This window comes from Lactuca saligna, chromosome 1, assembly GCF_052625555.1.
Source record: "Lactuca saligna cultivar CGN05327 chromosome 1, ASM5262555v1, whole genome shotgun sequence".
Taxonomy (NCBI): Eukaryota; Viridiplantae; Streptophyta; class Magnoliopsida; order Asterales; family Asteraceae; genus Lactuca; species Lactuca saligna.
Window position 1 is genome coordinate 94795953 of NC_136417.1, and position 21713 is coordinate 94817665.

Genomic DNA, 21713 nt, shown 5'->3' on the forward strand with positions numbered 1-21713 from the left:
AGATCAAGGAGAGGTGCAAAGCGAGATAATGCATGTGGTACGTGTCTGAGGAAGGATGAGTGTCTCCACGGCAAGTGGCCAATAGTCAGGAATCTGGTGGTGGTCAGGGCCGTTTCTAGTGGAAGACTCGTAATGATGGTATGCGCAGTTGAGAACTTTCGGGTCAAAGTATGAGTTGTATATGCCCCTTTTTGGGGTGGATAGAAGATTATCGAGCAGCCAACTCCCGGGCCGGTATGCGTATTCTTGCTTAGATTTTGAGCAGTAGGGGAAAGGGTTTTGGAGGATCATCAACGTGTTCCGAAGCGTTAGCGCCTTCTTTGTTTTCCAATTAAGTGTTTGGATACACCGAAGTTGCGCATTGGGTAAAATGAAGAATAATTTATGGGGTTCAGAGGAAATGTATTGTTGCATCTGTATGGTCCTGGGAGTAGGAGATCAGTGGTTGAGACAGGGAATCGTGATGTTCTGTAATGTTGTTCCTGTTGGGTTTTGAGCAATCTAACACTTCCTAAGTGTGCATGCAACCCTAATAAACCTTGGATCTATGTTTGTCTAAATACATGCAAAATAATAATTTTCCAAGGTTCATAACCTATCTAACATGGCATGGGGTACTTTTAAACATAAAAGTATTAGATGAGATTACATACCTTTTTGATGACTTTGATTCTTAAGGAGTTTGAGGGCCAAGCACCAATAGTGTGAATGCCTCAAATGGAATCACAAATCACCACAAACTCTTGGAAAACTTTGAGAGAGTGTATACACACTTATAAAATCGGCCACACACTAACACACATACTAGTTACACTAGTCACAGTAGTCACCCTAGTTCATTAGTCACACTAGTTCACCTAGTGGCTATTTCATGCAACATAAGCATGCTTATATAGTGTACACGATTAGGGTGAAACCCTAATAACCCATGACCTTTCCTTTTCCAAGGATCCATGGGTTAAAAGCTCCATGGATCATCCATGGACTTCCATACAAGCCTAACCCATTAACAAATGAGTGTTAGCCCACACCATATAAAACCAATAGACCACAATCTAATTAGTTTTCCTTTTAATCTCTAAATTAATTCATAATTAATTTAAGACTAAGACTAATTAAATAACATGACTTCATATTAAGATATTATAACTTATAATATATTAATAATCATATGTGTATAACTCTCATAAAATTATCCATAAACAGTTTGGATAAGTGCAACCCAAATGGACCATGCCGGGTCGGGTCAAGTATATACCAAATAAGTTATGGACTTAGACACCTTATCCAACAGACTCCCACTTGGATAAGTCTAATAATTGTATTTGTGTATGTTACTTCAGGAACCAACCAGCAATCGTAGCTCTCAAAAACTCTGTTGAACTATGAAGTGCCATTTTAGATAAGTGATCATATAATCCTCTGTTCTCATGATATCAGCCGGACAAATACATGGAACAATGTCGTACTTATTGTCCAGCAGTTTGTTTCCCGATTTTCGATATTTTTGACAAAGAACTTAATAGAACACATCAATTTAGTTCTGACCGGCCGGTACATAGGTCACAACAAAATCATCGAGGGGCCCAGATATCGCTTCTATTTCTAGAAGGAACAAATAAACTTCGACTCATATGCTTGTTCTACTACCTGTTGAATTGTACACAAAGGCACGTTTTATAACATCAAGTTACTGATGCATTTACGTGCAATCAATGCACAACCAACTCATAGGTAACAACTCATATCTCTAGGTTTGAAGATTTATATGATATTACCGTCTCACGATCACTCGAGATAAATTCCATGAAGTGATACAAGTGAGCGTGGGTTTATTCCAATACTCATAAATTATGAGCACTCATGAATGTTGTAGCAACCATTGCTATGACTAAACCCATTTAGCCATCTACAAACTCGATTCATGACAGTCTTGATTCATACCTACTTCCAACATATGAACGACTGTGGAGTGTTTAAATAACTTAGTCATTCGGAAAGAATAACCTAGCTATTTTGGAAGTCAAAACATGCAAAGTGAAACACAATAATAATTGAATCCAATATGGTCTCAGACCCCTTTTGAATATAAATAGAACCACATTTTATTTATCACCATATTGATTACACATTATTCATTGTATAATGTTTCAAACAATCAACTTAATACTTGAACAATACAACAGTTGTCCCATGCTCCTAGCATGTACACTTTGTTTTCTAAACAATAGTTATGCCATACTCCTAGTATGCACACTATGTTTGTCTATGATCTTTACTTTATGAAATGGATCAATTGAACATGATTCCAATGATACTCATTTTACAATCCCAAATCCTTATTGTAAATGTATGAATTCCTAATTCCTACCAAAAATTTGTTAGATTTTAAACTTATATGCACTGATCCTCTCATAATGGTTATGCACAAGGTCACCAAAACTTTGTCATCAGTCATTACAGAGTATTCCAAAGAAGATCAACTCTATGGAAACGAAGTCTCATATTCAAAGTACATTGCTTTGAACATCCTTCTTGCATTAAAGTTTTCTAATCTTACACAGATTGAATTAGTTCCACCTATGGAGACATTTCCATAGTCTCATTTTGACTATTACTTCTGAACAAGAGTTGCCTCTTTTCAGAAAATGCCAATATGGTCCTGCCAAAATTAACACTATACTTCCAAGTGTCCCTGAGCAACCAATCTTTGGCAAACCTCAGATTATCCTCAACAATTGCTTAATCACTTTAGTCATATCCAGTTCTAGACTTTTCCCCTCTAAATGCCCTAAGCATTTGGAAAATTTAGAAAGGATGAATATTATAGCACATGAAATCGATCCTATATCTGAAGCATATGGGACACGATTCATCATGTCTCACATAAAGACATGATACTAGACCAGTCTCTTGCTACAATATTTTTGTTTGCCATGTTTTCAAAATTTAACTATGAAGAGGGATGCCGTAGTCATAATTGAATTTTGAGAACGCAATATATATAGAATTTCCTTAAGTCAAACCATTCAGACATAAAATTCATAGATATATCCTTGACTAAAGATGATTAAAATCTCAATATAAGCTTCTAGAATTGAAATGAAGTATAATTTCCTCTCCCTTAATTATAGCAAAACGACTTTTCAACCCCTGCAACTTCACGAATTGAAACTTTTGTTTTTCTATAATTAACATTGCTAGCTTGCAATAATAGTAATCATAATTATCATGCTCCCACTAACATGATGATTATTAGCATAACACTTATGATCCCACTAGCTTTGACATGTTTCCAGAAATCTGCTGGACTTCTAAAATTTAGATTCATACACCCTTTCTTAGATAGCTCACATGTGTGTCTAAACAATTTTCAGAACTATGACAAGGGATGCCGTAATCATAGTCTCAATTGCTTAGGCATTTGCCATTTCTCACAAGTCCATGTTAGTGTGCCGATTAACCACACACGCTCCACTAACGACTTTTGAAAATGCAAATAACACAATTGATATCTACGTAAAATCTACTTAGTGAAAGCGTTTCCTCACCATCATTTTCATGAATCGGAGAGAAACCTTATGAAACTTAGATTTTATAGTGTATGAGTTCCTATCCATGTGAATTTGTCAAAATCATAATCACAAGATAGGGTTAGTGACAAATTCAGCCTTACATGGATTAAACTTGTTCAATCTTAGTCTCTTGTCACCTTGGTAGCACAAGGCCCACCAATGCTTCCAAGTTGAACTCTGATAACTCATATGCAAATTCAACTTATATGAAGTAGGTACAGAAATAAGAATTATGTCAACACGATAGGTTGCAAACCTAAGTCGTGTGCCAGTGATAAAACTCAGGTTTTACTCTTGACTAAATATTGAAACTCTTTCAGGATCTTTAAGGCTCCTACTGTCCCCTTGACATATAAGTTTCCCCATTCAAGAACCATTCCTTGACAAAACAAATATTCAAGGGATAGTGCGGATTCTTATCAAGACTAACACTTCACACAATTGGTCTTAGTTGGTCTTTGTCTCATCCAAGACATCACAACTTACCAATCTCAAATGTACAAGAGTAGAAAACATTTTACTCTTACATTTGACTAGTGTTAATAAATTCTCCTTTATGTCACTCAAAGTTACAATCTTGGAGTATGACTCTAAGAATTGTTTTGGAACGAAGTATGACTCATCTTCTTGATTTTAACCAATCCAACAATTCATGACCTTTCTTCTTAGCCATAACAATGCACTAAGACGTCCTTAGAGTATGAATTTGTGATATGGTTTCATAATCATTAAGATGATCATGAAATAGGATACTAAAGTACTCTCCCATCCTTTCAGATTTGAGAAACTTTTATCTTTCTGCCTAAGTTGATTCTTCTCATTTGTTTTGTCATACATTGTAACCTTTCCAATGTTACAGAATTATACTTAACCTTATAAGTATAATCATATTTACTAATCTTTAGTAAATCATGACAAATCAATCTTTGTGGTGGACCTTGACCAGTGCACACCCAGTGTACCTAATTCCTTAGTCCTTCAATTGACTCACATATACATGTGATCAAAGAATTAGTCTTAATTTTCAAAGATGAAAATTCTCATTCATCATACAATACAACTTGTATGATGCCAAGTTTCTGTCCAATTGAAACTTGGGTGATGAAAACTTTCTTCATTTGGTAAATTCAGACACTACCACAAATGAAGGAATCAAATCCACTTTCCAATATTGCTATTACTGGAAACATATAAGCAACAATTTTCCACAGATGCCATTGTAAGGATATTTTTAAAATAAATAAAATTAAAACTATTTTTTTCTTTTATTTTAAAACTTTGTGGAAAACCTTATCCTTACAATCCACATGAAAACCTTGTTGTTATCTATTCATAAGCAATATATTATAACTCTTAAGCAACATCTCAAAATTCTGATTACCAAACCATGCGATCGAAACCCACCTTCGCAATCAGAATCAACATATACTTACTTTAAGCTTCCTATCTTTTCTTTGATTCTTAAAACATCAGCATGTGACCCATTCACATTATGTAATAAGAATCTCCAAATAGAAACGTAATAAAGTTAGTCAGTGGACTTTACCCGAAGTAGAGTCAAACCTCTTGACTTGATCAACCTTATGACCTTTCAGGTGAATAGGGCAGCCTCGCAACCAATTCCCCTTCCTTTGGCAACAAAACACATGGACCCTTTGGTAATGGCACATGAGACTATCTCAGACTTAGCCTTTCTCTTTACCATTTGGTCAACCGAGTTGACTATGGCCGATCCATTTCCATTGGGAAGAGAAATCTTTTTCTAGATATCCAATGCTACAATTGTCAATGTCCATTTAAGACTTGGGAAGTTGTTCTTTTAATCAAATTTGCTTTACTGGTGTTCCAAATCATTGCTGATTCCACAACACCAAGCAAATAGATAAGACCATTAAGGGTCATGTCATAGTCTGTCTCATAGTAGTCCCAAAGAGACTCACTATGTTACTAAGAAAGTGATTGAACATCCAACTTTCACAAGACTTTGACACCCAACTCTCCCGGCTTGTCAATACGTGACTTCATCACCAAGATGTGATCACATATAGATCTTGCTTGCCAACAGGGCTTGAGGACCTTAAACTTGTGGGGTTGGGAGAATAAATGGAGGAGGTGGAGGAAGTGAAGCATGATGTTGAGGGACACCATCTTCAAGAGATTTGGGAAGATCATAGTTGTCTGAACCAGACATCTATAATGGGAGAAAATCAAGTTATTTGATTCAAAGTCCTTAATATAACACCCAATATGAAATATTAAGGCTAGGACCCAACACAATATTTTATAATTTGGAAGAGGGATGCCGTAATCCAAGCTATAAAATATTTGAAGGTAGGCGAATGACGATTCACCAATTTCCACCATGAAAAACGAAATAATTTATAAGGTTTTAATTGGATTTGAAATTCCTAGATCTTTTGAGATTCATTGAACTTTTCAATGGCATGTTTCAATCTCGAGTGTGCCCTCTCAAATTTTGTGACTGGGATGCCGAGGATCACAAAACAAGGTGTGAATAACCATACCAATTCACTTGGTACCCTTAATATTATCACCTAATCAATGTGCCGGTTAACCACACACGCTCCATTGATCTATGACAAACATTAAGTCACCCTTCGTGATCCTTACTAGTCCAAGTTAGTGTGCCGGTTAACCAGACACGCTCCACCAACGACTTGGTAAGGTACAAAGTGTGAATTCCATGGGCTAGCACCAAATTCACATTTTTCCTAAAGTAACTAAGATTGGGAATTAAATAAAAAATATTTAGTTACTTTATAATATTCATTATACTTTTAATGATAATTTATAAGTCCTTGTCTTACCCGTTCGGCTAACGACCCTCCACCAGTCAAGCAAGCGGTGGATGAGAGTGGACACCCATTAAGTCGCCATTTTATAGGCAACAACCTTATACCCACCTTATAGACCGGCTTCGTGAATGAGGCCTACTAATGGTAAAACGACTTGTTCTTATACATATATATAATAATTAACCATTAATGTTATAAATAGTATAAGTGTTGAATTTTAACTTTTAAAATTCTAAGTGTTGGAATTAAAGTTTATTAAAGTGTGTGAAACTTTTCCAAATACCAAAACTTGAGGGAAAGTTTTGTAACTCTTCAAAACTTTTCATTTCATAACTTATGAATTAAAGGTTCATAAAAATGAAGACTCTTCATTTTCATGTAACTTATGTGTTTTAAGTGTGTGTTAAAGAAAAGTGACCTTTGGAAATCCATAACTTGAGGACAAATTATGGACTCCATTAAAACACATAAATGATCAAGAATTAATTCTAAACAATTCAGCAAATAATTCCTATCATCTTCTAAATTCATAAGAACATGAACATGATCATCAAAAATCTCAAGAATTATATGAACACATAAAATCATGGAATTTTTTATATACGCTATTGTAAATGGATTAGAACAACCATTACACCAACTAAAACAAGTTTTAAAACATCAAAACAGTTTAGGGTAAAGTTTCTAGTCCATTTCCAGCAGCAAAAGTCGAAAATCTACATTCTGATCATTCTACTCGCCGAGTGCACGAACCTACTCGGCGAGTAGGATGAATTTTGCCTTGTACTCGGCGAGTCCCCCCATGGACTCGGCGAGTCCATCAGCCAGACAGCAACAATTTCAACCTTTTTCACTATTTTGCATCAAGTATCAAACAAGCAAGCCTAGGCTCTGATACCACTGTTGGGTTTTGAGCAATCTAACACTTCCTAAGTGTGCATGCAACCCTAATAAACCTTGGATCTATGTTTGTCTAAGTACATGCAAAATAATAATGTTCCAAGGTTCATAACCTATCTAACATGGCATGGGGTACTTTTAAACATAAAAGTATTAGATGAGATTACATACCTTTTTGATGACTTTGATTCTTAAGGAGTTTGAGGACCAAGCACCAATAGTGTGAATGCCTCAAATGGAATCACAAATCACCACAAACTCTTGGAAAACTTTGAGAGAGTGTGTACACACTTATAAAATCGGCCACAAACTAACACACATACTAGTTACACTAGTCGCACTAGTCACCCTAGTTCATTAGTCACACTAGTTCACCTAGTGGCTATTTCATGCAACATAAGCATGCTTATATAGTGTACATGATTAGGGTGAAACCCTAATAACCCATGACCTTTCCTTTTCCAAGGATCCATGGGTTAAAAGCTCCATGGATCATCCATGGACTTCCATACAAGCCTAACCCATTAACAAATGAGTGTTAGCCCACACCATATAAAACCAATAGCCCACAATCTAATTAGTCTTCCTTTTAATCTCTAAATTAATTCATAATTAATTTAAGACTAAGACTAATTAAATAACATGACTTCATATTAATATATTATAACTTATAATATATTAATAATCATATGTGTATAACTCTCATAAAATTATCCATAAACAGTTTGGATGAAGTGCAACCCAAATGGACCATGCCGGGTCGGGTCAAGTATATACCAAATAAGCTATGAACTTAGACACCTTATCATACAGTTCCGTGGTACCCAGGTATAATGTCCCGATTTCGGAGTTATTGGAATCTTGAGTTTGAGACGACTAGTGGTGTATCATGTATCTCCGGTTCCAGTGGGAGCCCTTCGAGTATTGACATCAAGAGGGACTATTTAAGAAAGTGGATCTCCACAGAGGTAGGTATTTTGTTATGAAGATTGCCGCTAGAGTTTGTGATGCATATTTGGGTCGAGTAGGTGTAGCTATCTATGATAGTCTGTGGAGCATGAGTTAGTGGGTGTAGTGTGGTATTGTGATGCTACGGGGAGTCGTAGTGCTCACAAGTCAGAGAGAGGGAGTTGTGATACTACAGGAAGCCGTAGTATTCACTAGTCAGAAGGTGTTGTGATACTGCGGGGAGCCATAGTACTCACTGGTCATAGGGTGTTGTGATACTACGGGGAGTTGTAGTATTCATTAGGCATCGAGAGGTTATCGTGATGTTGCGGGGAGCCATAGTACTCACTAGACGGCAAGAGAGTGTGATTATGGAGTGTTCTCCGATCAGTCTATGATGCAAAAGAGTTTTAGGGTTGACTAGCCCTAGTATTGAATTTTTGGAGCCTGGTGGTTTAACCAGGGGCAAGACTGGGGTCTTCGTCTCTGTCAGGGCTAAGTCGATTTTCGGATTGGGTTGTAGTTTTCATTTGAGAATTTTGTGACTTGTATGTTACATGGGCCGAGATAGTTGATGCGAACAGAAAGTCAGTGGGAGCTCTTCTGCGGAGAGCCTGGCAGAGTTGTACAGGAAGGAGGTGGTATCGCGGTGTGGAGTATCAATCTCAATTGTCTCAGATCGAGATGTATGTTTCACTTCCAGGTTCTGGAAGAAATTCCATGAGGAGTTGGGCACAAGGTTGCATTTAATACCACCTACCACCCATAGACCGACGGGCAGGGTGAGCGAACGGTTCAGATGCTCAAGGACATGCTTCGGGCATGTGTATTGGATTTCGGAGGAAGTTGGGACATGTACTTACCCTTGGCTGAGTTTTCCTATAACAACAGCCATCATTCGAGCATTGGTATGCCACCCTTTGAGATGTTGTATGGGAGGAGGTTTCGGACTCTCATTTGCTAGGGAGAGGTAGGACAACGTGTGATGGGTAGTACAGAGATGGTGCTTTAGATGACCGAGCAGATTCAGCAGGTCAGACACAGGTTGCTGACGGCCTAGAGCTGTCAGAAGAGTTATGTGGATAGACGACGGTCAGAGAAGAGTTATGCGGATAGACGACGGTCAGACCTCGTGTGGTGTTAAAAGAGATATGGAATTTGGAGTTGATGCTTATGAATGCGATCTTTGAGGACACTTCTGATCGGGCATGGTTATGCTTTTGTGTCTAAGGATAGAGTGTTGCGGATTCTTTGTTCGAAGGGTTTCTGATAACAGTCTAGTAGATGTGCCCCGGTAGAGTGTGAACCCTTTCATTCATGGGGCGTGATTCATATGATTTAGCATGATCGGCTTGGAGGAGAGATAGCCGATTGTTGGTCGTGGTCTTATGAGAATCAGAGTGCCAGTGAGGGAACTAGGTTGATATTTGAGGAGCAAAAATCATGGTGATCGCTCAAGTAGGCGGTCTGGCGGCGGATCAGGCCACTAGAGTTTCCGGTTATTGGGAAGGGGTATTTTTAGTGGTGAAAGAGTTGGTTTAAACTCTGGTTTTGGAGGTTCTATGTGGTTTCGGGTGTCCATAGAGAAATATATCAGTGTAGTTTGAAGGTCATTTCGGTAGTGCCTTTCGGATTAATGATTAAATTTATGTGTGGTTAAGGAATGATTTCGAGGGCGAAATCTAATTCAAGTGGAGGAGAATTGTAACATCCGGATTTTTTTAAGGTTATTGTTGTGTAGTTTAATCTTTTGATTAAAGGAGAGACTCGACGAGTTGAGGATCCAACTCGCCGAGTCGAGTCGTGTTTCTCACGCCAATTTAATGAGTGGACTCGATGAGTCAGAGGAGGGACTCGCCGAGTAGGTGCTGGGCAGAGAAACCCTAATTTCTCGGGTTTGATACCTATTTAAAGATCTTTATGGCCTTCATTTACGGCCACTACACCCTGAGAAAACATAGAGAGCAGAGAGGAAGCTTGTGGTGCAAGAGGAGGGCTAATCTGTCATCCTTTGGAGTGTCTTAGCAAAGGGAAGGAAGGATTCTGATTTGTGCTGTCTTGTGGTACTCAAATCTTCCATCATTTTGTTCAGAGCTGCTGTGAGAGGTAAGGATTCATGTCCATCTTCGTTTGATTTCATGAATCTAGGGTTTCTTCATGCTTTATTTAGCTTGAATCTAGAGTATGAGAGGTCCCATGGTGAAATGATTCCTAGATCTGGACCTTAAGAGGTCTAGAGAGTCCCTTCCATTCTGCTTTATGCCTTTTCCTTGGAGTTATGAGCTAGGGTTGTCATGATATGAAGGATTTCCCCAAAATAAGCATAGAGAGCCTTGCATGTGTACCAAGATTCGACCTTTTCATGGTTATTGGTCATAGGGAAGTCAGATCTATGGATTAGAGGAGCGGATCTAACTGCAGAAAGCCAGATGAGTGTTGTCATGGGAGCAACTCGCCGAGTTCATGAGAGGACTCGATGAGTCGAGTTGGGGTTGCCCCGCGATTCATACCAGGTGTAACTTGTCGAGCAAGGGGGTTGGCTCGACGTGTCAAGCGAGGCTAGAAGGAGCATTCCGTGGACACGTGTGGACTTGCCGAGTTGCCCATGTGCACTCGATGAGTCAGGTCAAAGTTTGACCGTTGTACACGTGTGTGCGGTTGTACACGTGTGTACGGCTGCACACTTGTGTGCTGCTTCAGGTGGTATAAATAGTTTTAGTCTGTGTCTGTATTAGGGTAACGAAGGAACAGTGACGTATGTGTGTGTACTTTCAAGGTGTACCTGACAGTTATGAGAAATAGATGTGTGCATGCTTGATGTTATTTCTCTTATACTCCTTCTACACTCTATTTCGATTGTTATTACTTCATTGATTACTGATTTGGATCCATAAGATTTGGGACTTACAGTAAATGTTTATTGAATTTTAAATCAGTAAGTAAAAAACATGTGAGAATAGTAAACATCGAAGTATACCATATAAATTAATTTCAAAAACTGTGAAATATACCGATCCTGAGGGTACTCCATTGACCATTCTGACTTGCACTACAATTGAAGTTGGAAGAACCACATGAACATCAATTTGACTAAAAATGCAACCTCATATAACCAGCCAGTAAAAATGTAAATAATTTACTCAAAATTCAAGAACATCAACCAATCAATTACCGGAACTTATAACATATGAAAATAGAAAGCATGGATTCCTGTACATGACAAATGGATATAAAAAGTGCAATTTAAGGGTACATCTCAATTAATCTATATATATGATAATTCCCTGGTTTCCTTCCCATACACGAAAACTTTCCCGCCTCTCACCTCCCACATTTTCGTCATCGCACCTCCTATCATCTTCATTCTCTTCTGCCACTGCCAACACCATTACCAATTTATCATCCACCACTGATTGGCCTACTTTCCACTTCTCCATTGCTCCACCGTGCTGCCACAGTCACCCATTAAAGAAGACGAATCTCACTAAATTTTGCCACCACATCACCATCACCGTAATCCTACTGCCATTCTCCTCCATCTCCACTTCTACTGTCACCTCCCTCCACTCTAATTTTTTTACTTTCTTTGAAGAAGGTAAAACCATAAATTTTTGGTATCACTCTAGGAATTAAATCCAATTATTTAGACACCATTTCTTTGACCAGTACTATTGTTACAACTTTCAACTGATCCAAAAGTATTGATGTTACTTGTTTCACCCATTGAAGACTGAAATATATGACAAAAATTATGATGTGTTGATAGATCACTATTATAATCAAGCATTTATGTTGTTACGATCATGTAAGATATTCTTGTTGAGTTATGTGTTAATGATGGTTGGATGCCTACATATTCTATAAGCATAACTCTCTACTTCCTATTGCTTTTTTAGTATCAAGGTTGTGTTTTTATTGTCTTTTGATGTTCTTGTTATTCCTTGAAGTGTAGAATATGTAACATGGCCATCATAACCAAAGTAGAATCAGAGCCTAACATTGGAAACTCAAATACTTGCAATAGTAAAGAAAAAGGCATCTTTGACAAGTGACTCATCTATTCTCTTATGCTTATCAACATGTTGATCAAGATCAGTGTTGTTGCCTACTTCCTCATAAGTAACTCGCTTGAACATGGCATCATACTCGTGTGAGTTAATTTTAGTCCTTCTTGAGTACCACTCCCTTATGATAATTTGTTAGTAATAAATGTAGGATTTAGAGTTGTTGATTGCTTAACCATGGGTTTAACCCTCTTGAAGATGTTACGTTCTTTCTTTTCTTCTGGTAATTCTCCTTTTTTTTAGAGGGAACTTCCCTAATGACGATTCTGGGCCGGCTTCGTGGGCCACTAATTCCCCACTGCAAACATGAGGTTATGCTTCATGCCCTGGAGTCACTGTAGATGAACTTCCATGGCCACAATCTCTACCGTTGATTCTCATATTGAGCAGTTACATCCTTCAAATGATATTCTATTTCTGCTAAAATCGTTCCATGTATTTTAAGTGTTAGAATTGTACATAATATTGTACCTTTTAGTCTTTTTCTTCTAATTAAAAGCCACATAGATGCTATTAGTTATAAATTATATGAGGGTTTTCTAATCCTAACAAAATTATAAGTTTAATCTTTTGCTTACAATTTTTTTATCGTAAACTTGAATTCAACAAATTTTATTTGAATTTCACAAAATCAGTCAACTACATAAAGTATGTAGCTATAATAGGCAAAAGTTAAAGTACATTGCTTAAATTTGTAGCGGGAGTAAAGTCATCTTCAAGTGTTTAAGAGCTATGAAAAGTTATACTTACTTATGGATTTGCTCATGTAAATGGACATGTATTTTTATGATTTTTTTTGTAAATTAAGTAAAATGAGGATCTTGGTTCTATTAAATTTCATTTTCCAGTTTCTAGATCCATTTAGGTTTGGACCTGCTTTCATCTTTATGTCAAAACCAAGAGTTTGGTTAGTAAATCCAAACTGCATGGAGAATATAAATGTATTTAATCGACTGAATTTTATATGAAATTAATGCTTAAACACGTTTGTAATGAGTTGATTATTATCCGGCACCATCAAGTATGGTCCAATATAAAAATTGAAAGGAGCGGATCAAATAATATTTAATTGCTAAGAGGGTGCACATTGTCCGATAGGAAAACATGAAAAAAAGGAAAAAACTAGTTTTATGCGTCAACAAGATATTGTTTTTTATAGTCGGACGTTGTTTTCCTAGTACTTTCGGTCAAAAAGATTCCCATGAGGCACAACTATTGCAAGTATATAATATTTTATTAGAAGGTGCAAACTCAGTTTTGTTTATATTCACATAATCATAAACACAGATCTAATTATCTTTGAGCAATTAACTCAGTTCTGTTTATATTCACATAATCATAAGCATCAAACAAACTTATCAGTCCACAAAACAATGTCTTCTTCAGGCGTTCACCTAGAAAAGTTTCTAATCCCACTAGAGGAGATCCATTCAGCCACCAAATACTTCGGTTATGATAATATGTTACAAATTGAAGGATTTAGTGAGATCTACACAGGACAACTCTCAGAACGCTGGCAAAATCGTGTAGCTTCCTTCAAACGCTTAAGACTTGGGTTTTATAACGAGGTTGAGATGATGTCGACGTTTAACCACAAAAACATCATCCGTTTCATTGGCTATTGTGATGAAGATAACGAGTTGATTATGGTGTCCGAATATGCAATCAATGGAAGCCTCGATCAACATCTTCAAGACCCCAATAAGAGACGTTCCCTAACATGGGCACAACGTCTTAAGATTTGCTTAGGGGTAGCAACAGGACTCAACTACCTTCACTCAGGTCTTGGTGAGCACAACATAATAGTACACAGAGACATCAAAAGTGCAAGCATATTGTTAGACGATAATCTTGAAGCAAAAATATGTAGTTTTGGTTTGTCAATATGTGTGGATCGAAATCAGCCACAAGTGTATCAAGGTGTTGCACATACCACAGTTTACATGGATCCCAATTATAATTATAGTAGCATGCCCAGGGTTGAATCGGATGTTTACTCATTTGGGTGGGTGCTTTTTGAAATATTGAGTGGGATGTTGGCTTATGGGAGGAGAACTGGTGATAATAAACGACAATCACTTTCAATGTTGGTTCAACTCTACTTTGGTAATAAAGTGGATAACTTAATCGATCCTTATATGAGAGATCATATTAATATGCATTCATTCCATATAATTAAGGATATTGCGGGTCAATGCATTAGACAAAAAGATCGCCCATCGATAAACATGATCATCAGGAAGATTGAGGAAGCATTGCATATTCAAGTAAGTCTTCATTTATATATTTTACAATTCATAATCTTAAAAGTAAGTCTTCATTTAAAAAAAAACTATTAAAGGCTGGACTTGAATCTTAAACTACTTAGTTAAAAACTAGATAATAATTAAAAACCAACTTCATTTTGTAATTGAATAAATGATTTTTCTTAACAAAGAAAAAAAAACATTAATCGGCTGGTAAATTATCCCACATATAATTTTGTCTAAACTACGAAGAAATTGTTTCAAATTTATATTATTATTCAGTTTGAAATTGTTAAAACCCTTTTTGCGTAATTGAAGCAAGATCAAACAAAAAGTGAAAGACTATGTGAAAACTATAATTATTATGAGTTGCCTTCTGAAACAAATACATTGTGCTAAAATTTCAGTGGAAACCAACCTATGTTAACACAAAAAGAACTGACTAACAAAAAAATTGACTTTCATGATAAGTTACCACCACAAAAAAAAGCTAAATAAAATTTGATGCATAAACGGCTGACTTTCTTCTGACCTCATCCAATATACAATGAACCAATATGATACGAACAAAACCAGACTACAACTTGAAAGTTTGAAAGTCCCATTTTCATAACCCTAAACAATTACGTTTTGGTGAAAATATAGGGTTAATCTTATGAAGAGCTTATATTTTATGTTTTTTGATGATCAAGTCTCAACATACAACCACTCAACTGTCTTTTTTTTTCCTGTGAAAACTCTCAACCTTCTAATTGTTTCAAAAAAAAATCCTCATCTTTTTTTATTTTTCCAAAAAAATCTCATGTTTACAACTTTTTTTTTTTTTCGAAAAAATGACTAAAAAGGCCCAATCGAAAAAAATTAGAAAAACACAAGGTGATTTTAAAAGTAAAAAAATAAAATAGATGTTTAAGCCGCAAAAAAATACAAAATATAAGATGTTTTATGAGATCAACACTAAAAATATACAAGAAATAATGAAATTTAATTCATATGGTATGTTCTAGTTAATTGTTATAATATTCTTTAAATATCCACAGAACCATGGAGTTGCTTCAACCAGTACCATAAGAAGCGACCAACAAGATCAAAGCTTAGAAAGTTTTTTTATTCCACTAAATGATATCATCATTGCAGCCAAAAACTTTGATCCTAAATCTCAGGTCGGAGACGGTGGATTTGGTGAGGTTTACAAAGGACAACTCTCTGAACGCTGGCAAAACTCTATAGTTGCCATAAAACGTCTTAATCGCGAAGGCCACCAAGGAAAAAACGAGTTTCTTACTGAGATTAAGTTGATTTCGAGGTTCCACCATGAAAACATCATCCCATTCGTTGGTTATTGTGATGAAAAGAATGAGATGATTTTAGTTTACAAGTATGCCAGCAATAGTAGCCTTGATCAACATCTTTACGACCCAAATAGGAGACGTAACCTAACATGGGCACGACGCCTCAAGATTTGCTTAGGGGCAGCAAGAGGACTAAACTACCTTCACTCGTGTTTAGGGGAGCACAATAGAGTAATACATAAAGATGTGAAGAGTGGAAACATATTACTAGATGAAAATATGGAAGCTAAAATTTGTGATTTTGGTTTGTCAAAAGAAGGGCCAAGAAATCAGCAATATACACAAATGTATACAAAAGCTGCGGGTACCAATTTCTACATGTGCCCCATTTATCGTGAAAGCAATATCCTTCGTAAGGAGTCAGACGTGTACTCATTTGGGGTAGTGTTGTTTGAAATGTTAAGTGGGATGTTGGCTCATCACCGAAGGGACTCTGGAGATGGCAACCCTCAAATTCTTATAAGTCTTGTACGACGCTATTTTAAGGAAGGACTTGACCGATTAATTGATCCACTTATAAAAGATCAAATTGATAGTCGTTGCTTTCGTACATTTAAAGATATTGCACATCAGTGCATAAGCTACAATATAGAAGAACGCCCTACAATGGACAAAATTGTCGAGGGGATTGAGAATGCAATGAATTTTCAAGTAAGTTAATTTATTTAATTATTTTGTGGGATATCTCTTTTTAAATGCAAGAATTAAGAACAGTATGGATTATGATTTTTGTAACATATGTCTATTCTTATAAAATACTACAAACGTGACGTAGGGAACAATACTCTATGTGCAGGACATATAACTATTTCGCTTAAACAATTTTCAATATTTGGCTTAAATAATTTAATAAATAAATGTGTTAGGTTGTAATATTGTGTTGTGTTATATTTCAGGGACGTGAAATGTAAAAGGATGATAAGCTCAGAACTTGTAGCTATATGTAGCCTGTTGGCAGAGAGGTTGTTTATTGACAAACATTATACGTACATAAATTTATTTCCTCTTGGTTATTATCTTATATGTCTTCATGGTTGCTCATATCATGGATGAAGCACGTATGTTGTCGGTTTGTAATTGATATTTTTCTATTGGTTTATAGATTTTTATTAATGTTGCTCTCAAGCTTAGTTTAAATTAGATACACAAATAAGGTTCGGATGCAGTCATGATTGTCACTAAACCGTCAGTCCCAAGACAGGTCCGGTACATAATCCAATTTTTGAGTGTGTTCCGAGTGGGTTGCTACTATCAGGCCCGGTTTAGACCAAGGGCAAGATGGGTATAATTTTTAGTGGCCCAACTTTTTTTAAATAGTATATATAATTTTAGCCCAATCCAAATGCAAATTGGTCCATGACCATTAGCATCGCATACGGGAGAAGGCACAACTGCACAAGGCAACATTGAGTATTAACATTCAGCGAACAAAAGCCAGAGACATCAAGTTCCTCGTTAAAAAAAAAACGTCAACACTCAGCAGAGCAGGTCGACAACAACTTAGCCACATCAACTCAACTTTCAGCAATTGCCAATCAGCAAGACAACAACAACAAGGATCGACTACACGATTATTTTATCTCCTGCAGTCCTGCTAATCACTAATCATGTAATATTGTAATAGTTATTAGTCTAATAGATTATGATTTATGAGAAATCGAGGATTATCAATTTATAGTTGTCAATTTCATACTTGAATGATTCATAGATTATCAGTTTAATAGTTTATTATCACTATAGAAACCAGTTTAATAGAATGTTGAATCATGAATAAATGAAATATTATCAATTTCTTAAATTCATAGATCATATAAATTAGTTTAGTAGTTTATTATCACTAATCAGATTATGAAATCTTAATATTATTCTAAAATATGATTCAATCAGATTATAATGAATGATTAAACAGATTATTACTATTAGAAACTGAAATTAAATTATGAGAATAAGATTATGTATTTATGTAATTATTTTTATTGTATAATTATTTATTAGAAATTCAGAATTCATAAATCATGGGTGTTTAAAGAATCAAATACTACTTTATCATATTATTGTGATTATACTCAATCAAATCAACATTTTTGACATTTGATTTGATATTTTTTTTCTTTTCTTTTTTTTTTTGTTGTTTTTTTTCCAATTTCGTGTTTTTTGTTATTTTTAATTTTTTTTAATTTATATTATTATTATTATTATTATTATTATTATTATTATTATTATTATTATTGTTATAAATTTCGCATAAAATTTAAACATCCGAATGAAAATATAAATTCGAACGACTATATAAATCGGTTTTTAAATATTTTTTTATATTTCAATAATAATATTATTCAAATATAATAATAATAATAATAATAATAATAATAATAATAATAATAATAATAATAAATTAAAAAAGAATTAAAAACAACAAAAAAATAGGAAAAAACAAAAAAAAAAAAAAAACAACAAAAACGAAAAATCAAATCAAGGTTTGGAATTAAAATAGGAAGGGGTATCTTTTAGAAAATCCCTTGAAGAACATCGATAATATACAGATGCACCGGTGAAGATAAGATTTTCAAAGCAAAATAAATCAAATATCTAATCTTGAAGATATGTTGTTCAAGAGCAAATATGAGGTGGAGACTGACAGAACAAAGAGATGGGATCACAACACAAAGGGATCGACAATGCAGGAATGTATCTAAAAAAAGGTATTTGGTTTTTTTTTTGTTGTTTGAGGGTTATAAGGTCATCCCCAATGGGGGTTTCATGGAGGGTTCAATGGATAAAAGATTATGAGGTGGCATTGAATATGTAGTATTTAGCATTGTGGGTGGAGTTGAATGAATGTGAGGTTTAATCCTCATTTAACGGTGCTATTGAATTGCTTTTTTTTTTTCTTTTTTTTTTTTTTTTATTCTCACTTTAGTACAAACTATATATTATTATATTGAAAGTTAATTTATTATTTTTTTTGTAAAAAACAAACTATATATTTTTATTTTTTGTTTTATACTTCATTTTATTTATATTCAATAATTTAATTTATCAAGTTAATTTATATTTTTTTTATTCTAAACAATAAAAAATACATAAACTCTAAAAATGTTTTAAAAAGATAACATCTTGTTTGTAACTTTTAATTTCTAAATTGTAATCTTTAATTAATATTTAGTAATTTTAACTTTAAATTTCTAATTAATTTAATATTCTAGTTTTATTTATTAATACTATTTATATAAAAAAAAAAATTAAAATGATGATGTGACAATCCATTGAACTCTTAAGAGTTTAATGAAGTGTAGAATTTAATAGGTTAAATGGTATAGTTAGTAGAATGTTGATGTGGCAATCCATTTAATTCTTAAGGGTTCAATGTATTCGAGATTGCCTAAGTATATTGGAACAAATAGAGTTTTACAAAATTTTAAATATCCCTTTCAAAAATGAAAATATAGTTTTCAAAAATTTGAATCAGGATTAAAAGTATATTAATGTTTGTACGTGTTTGTTCTAGTATGTTACCTAAAATATTTATATTTTGTTTTGATTTAGGATTTTATTTGTTTTCAGGTGGCTTCCAATTTATAGATCGTGATGCTATTGTTATTTTGTTGTTGCTATTAAATAACATTTTTCTCTAATATGATTGGTCTTTTGTAGAAGATTTGGCATATTTTTTGTTTATGTAATTTCATTTTCAATTAAATTTGCCGCTTTTTTTATTCGAAGGATCTTAAAATCTTGGAGAGATTTTTTTAAATGATATTATGTGTATTTTCATATATTTTTTTAGCTTTCACATAAAAAAGCTATGTGAATCAGTGAAAACATAATGTGGGTGTTAGTTTAAAGTTCAATTCATAAAATATTTGAACCAAAATTGTAATTGTTTGATGTAATTTGGCAAGAAACTAACTATTGTATTAGACCAAATCATGATATATATCTTAAAGGAGATTACATAGTTGCGAGATTTATATTTTTTTAAAGTACATTGCGATATTAGGGTAGAGAAAAAAATGAAATAAAAAATCCTCTTTATTTCGATATATGTGCAAAGTAGGACGTTTTAATTTGTGCAGGTAAGAAATTAAAAACATAGAAATAGAAAAAGGGTATTATTTGAAATGTTAAAGTAGAGAGATTGCAAAGTAGGATGTTTTAGTATGTATTTTATAGAATTTTCAAAGTGTGATAGAAAATGAAATGGTACCTATTTTCATATATTTACAGGTTTGATAGAAATTTAAAGTAGGATACTATTTGATAGAATTTAAAACTATAATGTACGTGATAGGCCCAAGGACCTGATGTTCTATAGTAGGAAGAAGAACAAGCCCATTCACTCCAACTCAGCTTGATTATCTTGTGTGGTCCAGGCCTGTTTTGGTTATCCCTGAGTCTAGTCGTTGTCTTTGTTATCGTTTTTTTGTTTTTTGTGTAGTGCTCCTCCCACGTTCTAGTAGTGGGGGATCTAGGTTCGCCCTGTGAGGGCAGTGTCTGTTTTTTCTGTCCTTTTTGTCCCCTAGGCTCCCTATATATAGTCCTGGGGAGTCCTTTGTTTTTCTGTATGCAAAAGTTAGTAAAAGGTTCACTATGAACATGGGAGAGTACCCACTTCTATAATTGTTGGCTTCTATCCGACTCTATAGTCTATTGTACTGTTTTATGTTCTTGTGTGTGTCAAAACATTGTTAAAAGCTGTCAGTACGTTGCTAAATTAGGGTAGAGAAAAAATGAATAAAAAAATCCACTTTATTTAAACGTAAAGTATAAACAATAGGGAAAAAAACAATATTATACTTTATTTAAATAGAACACATATAACATTACAGTTTACCCTTTTATTTAAAAGAAATATCTACATATCATGAAAAATTACAATGTTACCCTTTTAGAAATTACCTTTGATTGTTATAAAGTACAATGTTACCCTTTTATATAAAAGGATTGTTTTGAAGCTACAATGCTATATTTGTAGTTTATTTATGTAGAAAACTATTTCATTTAAAAAAGACTGCATAATAGTTTAAAAAATATTTCAGTAACATGATTTATTTATTAAAATATGATATTTTTTTTAGGTGTTTCTAGTATAGATGATTGAAATACAACATTACATAATATGAAATAGTTATGCGAATTACATAAAATTACTATTTTAAAATGTTTAACAACTAATAGTTTATAAAAATTCAAATAGGAAAAATAATCATTACATGATTACACATACAGAAACAACTAACAATGGTAAAAATCGAAACAGCTCAGACCATTATTAGTGTTGATTGAAGATGTACTAACCTTATTTTCTTTGATGTATCTCTTGCAGAAATGTGGTGATTGAAGATTTGAAAGCATTTTTTCTTAATTATAGGGCGTGTTCGGCAAAATTAGTTGGTAGCTTGTAGCGGGTAGCGGGTGGCTCGTAGCTTGTAGCGTTTTGTTAAACGCTACATGAAGTAGCATTTGGATTTGGAGCGTTTTGTTTAAACTAAACGCTAGAAGCTTGTAGTGCCAAAGAAGGTTTTCTAGTCAAAACAAAACTTTTTTCTAACGTTAGAACCTAGAAGCTCTTAAACGCTCCCAAAAGCTTCGTACCGAACGTGCCCATAACGAAGGTGTCATGGTTTTCATATAAAGTTTAAAGGGAATGAGCTATATAATAGGTAGTTTTAGGTATGCACGGTAATAAAATCCCATATTTTGGGATAAATTAGAAACTTAACTTATTTAGTTGTAATTTTGAATCGATATAAATCAAAATTTGAAAAGTAAAATTTGGAAATCCAGATTTTATGGGATAATTCAAAATTTT

The 21713-nt window shown here is 34.4% G+C and overlaps 1 protein-coding gene across 1 annotated transcript; it reads left to right on the forward strand.

Moving 5' to 3' along the window:
* The first annotated feature begins 13574 nt into the window (after positions 1-13574).
* LOC145041727 (putative receptor-like protein kinase At5g59700) lies at positions 13575-17557 on the forward strand. Its single transcript, XM_078989888.1, has 3 exons — positions 13575-14570; positions 15590-16552; positions 16798-17557. Exons 1-3 carry the CDS (start codon positions 13677-13679, stop codon positions 16810-16812), a joined length of 1872 nt encoding a protein of 623 aa, XP_078846014.1. The 5' UTR covers positions 13575-13676; the 3' UTR covers positions 16813-17557.
* Positions 17558-21713: the final 4156 nt, after the last annotated feature.